The following is a 14,876-nucleotide window of genomic DNA, read 5'->3' on the forward strand; positions in this document are numbered from 1 at the left end:
TGTTTTTTTTGCGCAATGAAACGCAGTTTTGCAAGACAGACAAAATTTGTAGAATTTTTCAATTGTTTTCTGAATGTTTGCAAAACATTTGGGTTTTAAAAAGTTTGAAAACAGATAGTAGCTCAGTCCACAACCGATTCAGTCCATAATTATCCTTCAAATTTGGGCAGAAAATTATACATCACATTTTTGTAGCAAGACAAATCACAAGATGTTGGGCAGTAGTTGTCATTAAAATTTAAATATTTTCTTTTCGCTGTGGACTTATAGTCTTAGTCTCCATCGGCATCGTTAACAAAATGTAATGTTGTTTCTGCAAATTTTACAATTGCATGCAATTTGTCACGTGCAGATGGTGGTTTCAGGAAAAACTTCATTGATAACATTTCACCTTATTTGCATAAATTGATTTTTTAGACTTGTTGGATAAAAATCAACAGTGGGCTTCGTGAATCTATTTACTATTGTGCCTGTTCTAAACACAATTTTTTTTTGTCCCCTCTCAACGCTTTCTTTCGGCCATTTTAAAACTTCGTGTTGTTGACGTCATCAATTTTCTCATGTAGTGTCAGATTAGTATTCGACATCGATCAATTTCACAAGAGTCTCACATAATCGATGTTGGTGGTACTTTTGTTCCCTGTGGTCCATTTCACAAATTGTCATTGGTAACAATCAATTTCACTGATGTCATACACCAGGATGAAATTTCCTGCGTAGAAATTACAGAACTCCCTTTATTAATTCCTGCAGAGAATAACGGGGGGAACAAACAAAACATTTGCGGTGGGAACTAATGGCGCCTGTGCACGAATCAAAATAATTTATCCGGTGACGCCTATGGGTACCTTTCAGTAAATAGGTGGCTGTTCTGGGACAACAGGTCTTATTAGAACCGCCAGTTTTGGTTATAGTGGCAGGTAACGGAACATGTGTGAGCTAAAAACTCAAGTTTCTCGGTTGTACCCAAAGAGGACTATCAAGGAAGCACTGTAGAGAATTGTAAATACCTTTTGTAGGCTGAACTCAACATTCGGGAGTCACCTGGCTACAAGGATAGTAGAGGTTTGCTGTGATATCGGCCGCTAGAATTTGAGGTTTTTATTTGTTGACAAGTCTGGACCTGATAAGGTTGTTAATAATAAAACATTGCTTTTTCGGCTGATTGTATTGACAGACACAAAATGGTTTGCCACATATGAAGTTTGTTAAACTGCATTATTTCCACTGGCAACACCATCTTTCCTTCCTCACTGGCAACACCTTCCTTTTTCGTTTCGTTTTTTTTTTGCTTGGAGAAATCAAAGGGCTGCTTCATCGAGAATCCGGTTGATGTCAACTACCTTTTATCTTTTTTTGTTTTTTTTTAATCTATTGCCGCCACAAAGATTTCTTACATTGGGAAAAAACAGGTTCGGACTTTGTAGGCGTTGATGACAATTCGTTGTTTTTTTCAATTGATCATTTTCCAAATTTTAACACCGATTCAGTTGTTTTCAGATAAATTTCATGAACAAAAATACACATAAACTCCCAAAATTGATTTTTCAGACTTAGAAAATGACAAACATTAGTATGATTTGAAGGTCGATTAATCATTATTACATGTTCTATGCACAAATTCGTTTTGTTTCCTCTCAGTGCTTTTATTGGCAATATTAAAACTTCGTATTTTCAACAGTCAATAGCCATCATCATTCCCTCACGCAGTGTCAGATAAGTTTTCGTCATCAACAATTTTCACAAGATTCTCAACTAATTGATGTAGGTGGTATGTTTGTTCCCAGTAATCCGTTGCAGAAATCTACATTGGAAACGCTCGATCTCACTTAGGTTGTCAGTGACTTACAGCTGAAGCCACAGAGAAGAATTGGAGTCAGCAGCAGTTTTGCACAAGCCAACATCAACTCCCATTCTCAGACTAGACTGCAAATTCTTGCGTAGCAGTGACAGAACCCGATTCGTCTTGCAAATTCTGAAATCAACATGAGATCTCCAGGAAAGCGTTTTGTTGATGGTTGCTCTAAGTTCTTCATTGCAGCTCTTTACCTTAAAGGTTCAGCTCGGATTCTAGTCCTTCAAAGTCAACTTGGTCACATTAGTCTATGAAGAGCTCCTTTTTGGTTCTGGTCGACTGTAGTTTATTAGGTGTAGATCGTCTTGAAAATTTACGTAGGCAATTCCTATTGACCGCAGTTTAAAATTGTTGTGACCAGGTTGACCAAAACCGTAGGATTTTTCAGTAGGATTTTTCAAAAATGTTTTTGCGAAAAGAAACAATTTGGGGAGATCATTGACGAAATTGCAGAAACAAAGGGGAACAAAAAGAGAACCCTGTGATACAACATTCGTCATACCTACACTTTCCGAGCACATGACCTCCACTCGTTTGTACTGCCTTCCGTTATGTGAGATGGTGAACGATAAATGCTAGCAGGCATCCACCTATCTCAAATTTAGCAACCTTCTTGGAAACTCGGAGTAAAGAACGCTGAAAATCGTTTCGGGAAAAACCGTGTGAACAGCTACATCATCAAATTTGCAAACACTCAAACATTTGCTCTCCAGTTGCCTGCAACAAAATTCACAAAATCTTGGCGGGAACTGTTGTTTCAGAAGTCTGGTGGGACGCCGCCGGTGCCATGCAAAATGGTTTTTGTCCAAAGTCAATAAAACCTTGGAAGAAATTTTTCGAGAAAATGAAATTTGTCAATGCTGAGTTCATAGTTTTGAATGTTTTCGATGCTGAAATCTGTTTATCTGTAAAGACTGAGTGAAAGATTTGAATCAAAACTTCTTGATGAGATCCGGAACAATTTATAGCACCACTAATCATTAGTTGGATAAGCATGAAATTTGTTGAGGCTTCTAAGATGTTTGAACAGGAGACTGTGTACCACGCGCTTGCATACGTTTTCTTCAGAGCTTCTTTTGTTTTGTTCACAGAAATTTGTCAGTTCTTTCTTGAGTTTTCAGTAAATTTGTCTCCGATAACTGGTTTGTCTTTGTTGCAGATTATCTCTCTCGGTTTTGGAAGTTTATCACTTTATCACAAAATTTGAAGTAAAGGATGCTATCCACAGAATGAGAGACCAAAGAATATTTTTTTGCAATGAAATCATTCTCAACAATACAGACAAAAACATCGTAGGAAATTTCAGTGGTGTTTTGAATGTTTGCAAAAACATTGGGTTCGAAAATTTTTTACAATACATAATTGCTCAGTTCATAACCGATTCAGTCCACGACAATCCTTGGTTTTTAGGTAATCGTGCACCTTTTTGACACCTCTATCAATCGGAAATTTGCGTACATTTTTTGCATATCATTTTGCAGAAGCCTCAGCATCACAAAGGTTCTCAAATTCCGTTTTAGTCTCGCGTATTTCACGAAAAAATTTGTCAACGTCTGCGAGGAAGTGCACCTCATTAAATTGTCCCACATAGGGTGTTTAGGTCCCAGCGATAAGACGTCAAGCAAAAATTTTGGAAATTTACTGCCATTCGTTATCACAACATTACTATGGGAGCCATTCCGCGGCGGTTCACTGATCTCTTTGACAATTAATCAGATTTGCAATTTATTCTATTTCAAATTGCGGAGTGATTCTTTATTTTTTTCTCGCCTAATCCTGCTAACAACGGATGACATCAATTGTGGTCTCATTTTTTTCCTGATTTTAATCCCATTTGTTTCAAAATTTCCCATGAAATTTTTACGGCTCTTTTCTTCACAGCTTATTTCTTATTTCAGAAGTTTTATTTGAAAACTGCTCACGGCTTGTTCAGAAAAAAATTTTCAACGCTTGTTCCGAAAATTTTTTAAGAGCACAAATGCATTGTTTTAAAAACTCAAGTCGGTAACTACAGCTAGTGACCGTATTTAGGGTCTTCAAGTATTCAAGATAGAGTTTGTAACAGATTGATTTTTTTCAAAATATACCTGATCTACGTTTTTGGCAGCAGCAAGCGCATACCTCATAAAAGCTCATGGACAGGGTGCAAGGCAACCAGATTGTTCAAGAACTCCTCCTCTGTCTGAGTCTGTTGGGCCCTCCTTGCCTTGACTCCAGCATTCCTCTGCTTTTTGCCCAAGTTCCTGCCTTTTCCTTTCCTGAGCAGCCCTCTCAAATTAAATTCATGGCGTAATACTGTCTCCAGGGCCTTCCTGAAGCGTAAGACGTTCTCCCCAAAACAGTTTCCTGCCGAAGCTCCCAAGACTTTTTTGACGCGCCTTTCTTTTCTTCCTCAAAATTAGATGCTTCGTTACGCTTAGTACCAGTACCTCGGACTTCAGGATCTCCTAAAAAATATCTACTGAGGCTAGCCGTCAACAGAAAAACAGTCGCACTGAAACGGTCTCTGTTCGTTCTCAGGAACATTATCTGCTCCAGCACGCTGCAGGGTTGTTTGTTGTTTGACTTGTGACTTGAGATTGTGTTGATTATCAGATTGTGTCAAACCTCCATGTCTTTTTTCCTGCCCGTATGACGTTTTTGGAAGAGATTTTTATTTGTTTTTGAACTATTTTTTTAGAGGTTCCGCTAAAAGAGAATCCGGGAAGCAACGTCACATTCCAAAAAAACAGTTTTTTGCTGGACGAACGGAGGACATTTACAGCGTGGTGCAGCGAGCTTGCAGCCAAAATATGTTGAATCTCGTTGAATTTATAAAAATCATACCTGCTTAAGCGCTAGAACAGTAAAATTTCTCAAAGTATTCGGCAGTTAGCCTTTCCTTAGCCTCTTTGACACTGTAAATAATGGAGAAGAAAATAGTTTGTCAGCTTGAAAATAATTCTGATATTTAAAACAAACGTTTTCGAACTTTACCTTCATCCTCAGGTTAAAATTCTTTCACAAATTGTTAAAGGCTAAACTGAATATGTCAAAAATGAAAGGATAAATTTTGAAAGTTTAATGTCTGTATGCGGGACAAAAAGTGTGCTCAGAAATATTTAAACGTGTGAAAATGATTCTTCTCTGATGTATGTATGAATTACAATTTCCCTTTTTGAAACCTTAGGATCGCTGACGCAAAATTTTTTGCATTGACTCTTCTTTTGTTTGCTGAACTTTTTCAAAAACCACTTTGATAACATTGTGCAGAAATCTTGGAAAAGAAATGAACCAATAATTCATTCAAAGTGTGGGATAAATATAAAAAAAACTTGCGCGTTGTTCTTATTTACATTCAAAAATTATCGGAAAACGTTTGCATTTTGAGGCTTTTTAATCATTCACAGGGGCAAAAATGTTATTGTGGGCATATCAGAAAATTGGATCTCAGTAGGCTAAGAAGGTCTTTATGAAATGTAGATCTCAATACTTATGATCTATTTAGATGTGACAGAACTGCAACCAAATCTGTCACAAATGTGGTCTGTGTAATGCTCTATCTTTTTTCCTTGAAACTCGCGCTTAAGTAACGTAAATTTTTAAACCGGTTTCATCAGTCAAAATACGGCCAATTTTTCAAGCAATTTCAGTTTACAGTGCTCTCCATTATAACGTACAACGCCCTCTGAGCTTTATCGGTTTGACTTTCCTGAGCAATTAAAGATTAATATAGGCAATTCATCATGCAAATATGCTCTCATTACTCTATTGTGTGACAAAAACATAGATTACATTAAAATTGCGAAAGCAAGAATTTGGACTCTGTAGTTTTACTCTATGGTTTTACAATGGCTAATCCATACAAACCTAGGCCCTTGTGTAGTACACTGAAAACTCGTATTGATTAGAATTTTACAGAGAACTTCTTTGAAATTAAAAGCTTTGTTTTTGAGAGCCTTTTCAAAATAGACTTCGTAGAAAAATTTTATAATTTTGTTTTAATAGGTTGAATTTGAATGCGAACGAACAAACACTTAGTAGCCATGTGCAAAACTGATAACAGATTGAACGATTCCAAGACTGTAGTTGCAGGAACAGCTGTAGTAAATGAAATCAAACCAAGTTATGTGCTAGCATAGACAATCACCTTGATTTTCAAACACTTGTGAAAAAAATCAAAAATATCGCTAGTATCAAAAGCCTTCAAAGTGTACAGCATCATTTTCCTACTACAATTTTACCCATGATCTTCCACGCTTTTGTCATTGGTCATTGAGAGTATTCTCCTTTATGTCTCTTCAATTGAGTTCGCCTTTGCTGCTTTCTCTTGAGAAAGGTTGAATTGGGCGTTGAAGACGGTAGTTTTTCGCTCTAGTACGAAGTCGACAAATGATTTAAGAATCCGTAAAAATGTAACTAATCTGCATCAGGCAGTTTGAGTTAAAACCTTCATTGTACTTCCCTCCATTACTAAAGAAATATGAAGAGAGCATTTCAAAACCAGCTTACTTTACCGACGGCCTCTTATAGGATGAACATGCGCACTAACTGAAGTCCTTTGAAAAAATATTTTTTAGCCCTTCACCTTCAACAAGCGAGCACATGGCGTGACTTTCGCTTCATATAACAGGTTCCCAGTTAAACTCAAAAAAACTATTTATATGCCTGCCTAAATTATTTACACGTATATCCCTAGACAATATTATAGTGTTTCCCCTCTCTCTATTGGCACGTGCTCTATAACTGGGGGCGCACAAATTAATGGGGGTTATATAGGGAAAAATGCAGATTGTCTTCATTCCAATTGACTACAGGGGAGAAATCAACAACAATTAAAACTAATATGCATTATGCTAGTTTTAATTTTTTTATTTAAATTTTACAAGAACATTTTCTTATGCAACAAACCCCAGACTATTTCAAGCATTGTTCATGACCATTACTTTAGAAGCATGTTCAGAAGCGATCATATGGCGTTTCACACCAAGTTCTTCTTTGCTATCAAGCTATCACACACACAACCACCAAAACCAAGGCAGAAGCTCGACTTTGGAGCCTTTGTATATAAGAAAGCTAATTTGAACAAGATAAACGAGTTTATTGCTCAGCATCCTTTTCTTCTTTACTGTCTGAGCAATGTAGACTTGATGTTAGATCTTTGGTACCAATGGCTTTATGAAATCCTCCAAGATTTCTTACCTATCATCACTAAACACAGATCTGAACTCGCGCCCTGCGTCAATCGTGGATCGTCTCACCTTATCAAAAAATTGAATATCCTTCAACTAAAGCCGCAACGGAAACCAACGCCCACAACTAAACTCAAAATCGAGCATGTGCAAACGAATCTTACTCTAGCACTTCAACACGACCAACAGGAGCATGAACTTCGACTCCTCCAAGATGGCAAGTTTACTGACATACAACGTTATTTCAAGTCTGTCGCCAAGTCAATTTCTGTGCCCGCCAAAATCTTCCTGAATCACCGATCAGCTACTACTGACGTTGCTAAAGCCGACCTGTTTAACGACTACTTCCAGTCAATGTTCACACAGATGCCTTACAGAGTCAAAACAGAAAACAAGAACGTTGTAATTCAATTCAGCCGCGTCTACTTCACCACCGACGAAGTCCAGAGCTCACTGCTGCAACTTGTAAACAAAGCCAAAGGACCAGACAGGATAGGGAAAGCGCTCTTAAAAAACCTGCACAAGTGGTTGCCAAAATCGTTTTGTCTACTCTTCAATTTGATAGCTTGCAAAGCCCATTTCCCAACCAAATGGAAAGTAGCTGAAATTGTACCAATCTATAAAGATGATGACAAACAGGACGCCTCTAACTATAGACCAATCAGTTTTCTGTCTGCAGTGTCAAAATTGCTATAAACGCTCATCTTCAACAAACTGATTCCAGTAGTCTATCCAACCTTAAATCCCGCACAGCATGGTTTTCGGCCTAAACGATCGACCACAACAAATCTAAGAGAGTACTTGCATGAGATCTTCAGCTGCCCGGACTCCAACCCTTCTTACCTCACGACCTTTTATATTGATGTCCAGAAGGCATTCGACAAAGTCTCTCACGATCTACTTTTAGACAAACTATCGGCGCTTGGCATCGGAGGAAACTCCCTAAGTCTGCTTCGAAGCTATCTGTCAAATCGGAAACAGACAGTGCGAATAAATAGTACAACCTCAAAAGAACTTGATGTCTTTAGCGGCGTCCCCCAAGGTTCCATACTAGGCCCGCTGTTCTTCCTAGTCTTCATAAACGATTTGCCGTCATGTGTTATGTCAAAGGCTTTTGGCTATGCGGATGATTTCAAAATTATAGGGACCAACCCTGTGACGCTCAACATAGATGTCAGAAAACTGTGGAGGTGGTGCGATGATAATATGATGTCAATGAACCTCAAGAAAAGCAAGCTGCTGTGTATTAAAGGCTCTGCCCGATTATCTCTGCCCAATTATACCTTCGAAGCCACTCAATCGATTAAAGATTTGGGCCTCTTTGTTACTGGGAGCCTTTGTATATAAGAAAGATAATTTGAACAAGATAAACGAGTTTATTGCTCAGCTTCCTTTTCTTCCTTACTGTCTGAGCAATGTAGACTTGATGTTAGATCTTTGGTACCAATGGCTTTATGAAATCCTCCAAGATTTCTTACCTATCATCACTAAACACAGATCTGAACTCGCGCCCTGCGTCAATCATGGATCGTCTCACCTTATCAAAAAAATGAAAACCCTTCAACTAAAGCAGCAACGGAAACCAACGCCCACAACTAAACTCAAAATCGAGCATGTGCAAACGAATCTTGCTCTAGCACTTCAACACGACCAACAGGAGCATGAACTTCGACTCTTCCAAGATGGCAAGTTTACTGACATACAACGTTATTTCAAGTCTGTTACCAAGTCAATTTCTGTGCCCGCCGAAATCTTCCTGAATCACCAATCAACTACTACTGACGTTGCTAAAGCCGACCTGTTTAACGACTACTTCCTGTCAGTGTTCACACAGATGCCTTACAGAGTCAAAACAGAAAACAAGAACGTTGTAATTCAATTGAGCCGCGTCTACTTCACCACCGACGAAGTTCAGAGCTCACTGCTGCAACTTGTAAACAAAGCCAAAGGACCAGACAGGATAGGGAAAGCGCTCTTAAAAAACCTGCACAAGTGGTTGCCAAAATCGCTTTGTCTACTCTTCAATTTGATAGCTTGCAAAGCCCGTTTCCCAACCAAATGGAAAGTAGCTGAAATTGTACCAATCTATAAAGATGGTGACAAACAGGACGCCTCTAACTATAGACCAATCAGCCTTCTGTCTGCAGTGTCAAAATTGCTAGAAACGCTCATCTTCAACAAACTGATTCCAGTAGTCTATCCAACCTTAAATCCCGCACAGCATGGTTTTCGGCCTAAACGATCGACAACAACAAATCTAAGAGAGTACTTGCATGGGATCTTCAGCTGCCCGGACTCCAACCCTTCCTACCTCAAGACCTTTTATATCGATGTCCAGAAGGCATTCGACAAAGTCTCTCATGATCTACTTTTAGACAAACTATCGGCGCTTGGCATCGGAGGAAACTCCCTAAGTCTGCTTCGAAGCTATCTGTCAAATCGGAAACAGACAGTGCGAATAAATAGTACACCCTCAAAAGAACTTGATGTCTTTAGCGGCGTCCCCCAAGGTTCCATACTAGGCCCGCTGTTCTTCCTAGTCTTCATAAACGATTTGCCGTCCTGTGTTATGTCAAAGGCTTTTGGCTATGCGGATGATTACAAAATTATAGGGACCAACCCTGTGACGCTCAACATAGATGTCAGAAAACTGTGGAGGTGGTGCGAAGATAATATGATGTCAATGAACCTCACGAAAAGCAAGCTGCTGTGTATTAAATGCTCTGCCCGATTATCTCTGCCCAATTATACCTTCGAAGCCACTCAATCGATTAAATATTTGGGCCTCTTTGGTACTGACTCTTTAAACTGGACACTACACGCGAAGAAAAGAACCGAAAAAGCTTTGAATGCATTCTTTCTGCTGAAACGAAACCTTTGCAAGGCAAAGTTTGCAACCAGGAAAAATGCATATGTTTGCTACGTCGTGCCAAACGTCGGCGATTTAACTTTACTTGAAAGTGTTCAACGAAAAGCAATGTCCTGGATATTCAAGACCAGCAACAGCGTCCTCTCATACAAGGAAAAACTTCAGAAAATCAACATCTTGCCACTGTCTCTATATGAAGAACTTCATGTCGTGTTATTATTTGCAAAAATGTTATCGGGGAAAGTTGATATAGACTGGCAAAGCCATGTCACTCTCGCTGAGGTGGGAACCCGGAGAGCCCAAGTCACTAGAAATTTTATCTGTAAGCAAATGCGGTTGCAGAAGAGTGAGTCAGATTTTTGGTACCGAGCCTGTCACCTTGCAAATCTGTGCAATGATTATTTCACATTTGATATCCTCCTTGATCGAGAGCACAAAAGCAAACTCCTGGAACTCTACAATCGGTTCTTCATATCCCGCTACAACGAATCAGGCCCTTGCACTTGGCGTCTCTTGTGTGGCTGCAATAACTGTAGAGACTTGAAGAAACTTATCTTTACGTAAATAACAATAAATTTTGAACAACTCAATAACCGGGTTTTATTCGAACCCGTGGATTACTTTATCCTAAATCCTTTGTTATTATATTATTATTATTTGTTAAATGTTCTATGCTGTAAACACATGTAGTTATCTTCCTAGATTCCGAAAAATTCTTTAGAGTAAAAGTTACATTGCTGTAAGCGAGAGCAACTTTATTCTGTCTGCGTTAATTTTAGTGCCGATGTAGAGCAGGCTTATGGTTTTGGTTGGCGAAGGATTTGAGGTGGAAGGTGTGAGCAAATGTCAGAGTGAAGATTATCCTGTTTTCACGTATCGACCTTCATGGGAAGAGTTTCAAGACTTCCAGGCATGCATTCGGCGCGTGGAGGCCATGGGAGCGCACAAGACAGGACTATGTAAAGTATGTAAGTCCTTATGTTAAATTTATTGTCATTGATTGTTGTCTGCTAATAGATTTATTGGATCTTTTCCGTTTGTGCCCCCCCCCCCAGTACGTTATGCTCCCCCCCCCCCCGTTACAGAGCACGTGCCATTACATAGTAAATCATTATGTGAAAATATGGCACGTGCGTCTGGGGGGTGCAAATAATATGCGCCCACTAAGCTGGGGGGGCACAAACGGAAAAGATCCGATTTATTTATAACTTTAAGTAGCTACTGTTAACAGTAAGTTGAACTCATTTCATCCATTCGAAAAAAAAATTAATTGATACAGGTTATCAGTTAGAAGTTCATTGTTGACGAATTGGAAATTGGGAAATCAAGGGGAAAGGGTTAAAAGGAAAAAAATCAATGTTGGAAAATAGATGATTGTTTAATTGCCCTCTAACAAAATCATTGTTAACATGTGTCTTTTTATTGCAATATTTTCGCTTGGTGCTTTTCCCCTTTCATCGATACAGTGTAATCAGAAACTTGATAACCCAACTTTCTGAAAATCAAAAAAATGACAAACAGAAAATACCGTCGAAACCGTTTATGTTCTATGAGTGATAAACATGGAAACATTGACGTCAATGATCATGAGGACCGATACATAATTTCTTATCAACACATTCAGAGACGCAATCGGCTCATCAAGAACAACTGATGATCAAATGACAAGTCAAACTAGTAGCTCAAAAATGCGGAGTCGAACGAACTATCTTCGACATAGCAGAAAGGTTATTAGCAGCATCGAACAATGCATTGAACTTAGCTGACATAAATAACGCTCAAGCTAAACTGAAAAATGTGCTTACACTGTAAAGATGAGACACAAAATTTACCGAAAAAGTGCTCAAATGTGACCATCATAATAATCAATCATGATATTTGCTCTCATAGTGCAGGATAATTGTAAGTTTTTGATGTATTGCATCGGAACACTGGCCTGGTCTCATGTGGCAAAAGTTCTTCTAATAGCAAAAGCTAAAATGAATCTTGTTTTATGTACAACGACTCATTTTAAGTACATCCCTGCCATATTTGACAACGACCCATCTACACATCTTCGGATAATGGAACCCGAACTCGATAAAAACAGACGAAAACTACGAAACAGCGAATTATCGATGAAATTTTGGTCGAAGTTTAGAAACGACATTTAAGAGTCTAACCTGTTGAAGTAAACAGGAACAATATGCCTCTAAACAAAACTTTTTTACCCAAATCTAGTTCTATATGTCCAAAATAACGTGATTTTCTGTTGTAACGTTATTCAACCACATAAACTTTGATGACTCTAATTAGGTGAAGCGAAATGCTACTCATATAGTTTTTTTTTATTTTTTTAACTTTAAAAAAAATAAATAAAAAAAGGGCCGTGTACACCATCCGGCATCGATGGATGTAGGTCGAAAAATAGGGTATGATGAGTAGCACTTAGTAGCCGGATGCTGCACTCCAAGCTGTTCCCCTCCATACAGTGTAAAGACGGCCCAGTCACAAAAATAAATAACAAGTGGAGAGGAAAGCACCTATATATATATAGCACACATAGGGAACTAGAATGGAAGGATTAAAATAAAAATGGATCATCAAGGAATAAGCAAATGAATAAAGATAGGCAGTCAAACACTCAGGGCAGCCTTCCCTCCTCCACGACGGCGCTAATCGAAGTCTCACTGAGAACACGAGGCTTGAGGGCACGACATCCCCTCAAGCAGAGAACACAGCTCCTCAGAAGTGCGAAGCTGATTTTCGTTCGGATGTAGCTTATAGTGTCGGCGTACGGCTCTCCGCGTTTTTCGCTGATCTTGGTTGCGAGTTGTTTCATAACGCGCGATGCTGATGGACCTGGACCACCCGAACAAGCAAAAACCAGTGCATTGAAGCTGCTGTGTTCGGTTTCGCGGATTCGCTCTTCGTACTTATTTCGCTTGATGCTCTCGTGATATTTGTATGCATCTTTTATGGTCTTAGGGCAGCTCTTCGCATGAGGGTTGAAAATCTTCACATCGGAGAAAGTGCGATTAAAGCGGGAGCCCCACAGACCGTTTGCCTTGATGTCCAGTCGAGCGTCATCATCATCAGTGGTGGTGGAATTACTCGAGAAAATTTCTCCATCGAGCGACTGAAGTTTTGGCTCTATCTGTACATCGTGGCAAACGTCATCCATCAGGTTTGCAAACACATCTCTAATTTCGTTGTGTCGTAGGTGCGTATAACCGCCTTTGGCGCAATGGAGGGCATGGGTGAGGCTGAATTCTTTCCCGCATGGGCATATGGCTGGCGTGTTCTTCGCTTCCCAGGTGTAGCGAAGTGCTATTCCATCACGGAACTCAGTCTTCGTGAGGTCAAAACCATGTTTTGACAACGGAAGCGCGTTAAGCCAGCTTGATGCTCCTTTCTCCGAGGCCAGCTGGATGGTATACTTCATTTCTGGTAGATTGTTTTCGATTCTGGATTTTTTCGAGATGAGTTCACGTTGATTGTCTGCTTTCTGTCTGAGACTGATCTTGGTTTGTTCTACTTCACATTGTTGAATATTATTGAATGAAGCCAATGGTCTTGAGAGTTCAACTGATTGCTCAAGATTTTTGTGAAGATCTTGTGGGAGGGCGATGTTAAGCCCACCCATTCTGAGAGGGAGAGAATAAAGTTCTCTTTCCTCTTGGATTACTTCTTTGCCGACGATGTTCGGTATGACTCGGCCAAGCCGCTCCTCCACCTTGTCCAGAACCCCGTCCATGGAAGGTGTAGTACGCGAAAGGAAGCTCAACTTCTGTTGAACCCCCTTCGTCAAACATGCATAGGCATTCTGGGGAGAGGTGAGAGCAAATTGACCAAGTCTGTCTAAACTTTTTGTGTATTTATTTTCTGCATCTTTCAGGAAATTTTTACTGGCCTCAGAGCTTCCGATAACTGATCCCAGGACTCGAGCGCCCTGCGTGATTTCCACATTTGTGCCTGCAAACAGAGTTGACGCTTGGCGCTCGCCTCCTGGCTTAATTATCAACTGACACTTCGGAGGATTGACAAGATATCCATACTTAGGACCGAGCTCAGTGAGCTTGTCGAAGAGTGCCCTGATATCTTCTAACTTATCGACGACGCTACCATCATCAGCATACCATAGGCGCCTTCATATAGTTAAAAACATTTAAAGGCTGTTTAAAAATCATTTGAAAATACCTACCTGAAAGTATCATTTGCGATTTGAAACTATTGAACAATTGTTGTCGAAATCTAGCTTGCGCATCCTTAAACACTTCAAGTTTTGACAGTAGAATTGTTAGAACGTACTCACGTAAAAGATAAATTAATCGCCTTTTTTAAAATTAACTTTTCATCTTTTTGAAATCACTTGGTAAGCACTGTTTTTTCATACCAGTATCACAGGCCGCTGAGGCCGGAAATCAATACAGCGTGCTTCAGTTTTATCGCGCCTAAATTTTTCCTCCAAATGATGAAAAAGCACTAATTATAGTAAAACTTGATCGCAGTGGTTGTGTCCATAGGCGCCTTCTTGCAGCTGAAACGTCAGGGACGTCACATAATTTCAGCTCATTGTGCTGTAGGTATACCAAGCTGCATACACACACTAGCTATGTTATGCCTATACTCGCCTATGCCTCGCAAGCGTGGATGCTTTGTCGTAAAAACCGTTGACCGAAGTTGAACGTGTGCAAGAAATTACATCCAAGTGGATACTTGGCTGCCCAATGCCCTGCAAAAAAAAGACTCGAAAATCTCGGGGTGTTATCTTTGTGTGTATGGTTCGAGATGCACCAAATCTTGTATTTGTTAGCTTTGCAAAACGGAAGTTTTGATGTCAACTTGAACTAATTAATAAGCTTCACCTGCAACACGACCAGACAATGTAACAGAATTGAACTCTACGTAACGAAAGCTCGATTTTCTAAATCGTTAGACACCTTTTTCTTACGAATGAAGATACTGCTCAACAACCTACTGAAGGCATACAAACATTGCG

At 39.5% G+C, this 14,876-nt stretch overlaps 1 protein-coding gene across 1 annotated transcript in view; it reads left to right on the forward strand.

The window, feature by feature from the left end:
- Nucleotides 1–1,476: 1,476 nt before the first annotated feature.
- LOC142344340 (lysine-specific demethylase 4C-like) overlaps nt 1,477–14,876 on the forward strand; it is a 92,340-nt gene continuing 78,940 nt past the window's right edge. The window contains exons 1-2 of the mRNA XM_075395928.1: nt 1,477–2,056; nt 10,675–10,859. Coding sequence (XP_075252043.1) covers nt 10,695–10,859 — 165 coding nt within the window. The 5' untranslated portion in view covers nt 1,477–2,056; nt 10,675–10,694. The remainder of the gene's footprint in view (nt 2,057–10,674; nt 10,860–14,876) is intronic.

Source organism: Convolutriloba macropyga, chromosome 8 (assembly GCF_964194025.1).
Source record: "Convolutriloba macropyga chromosome 8, txConMacr16.3, whole genome shotgun sequence".
Classification (NCBI taxonomy): domain Eukaryota; kingdom Metazoa; phylum Xenacoelomorpha; order Acoela; family Convolutidae; genus Convolutriloba; species Convolutriloba macropyga.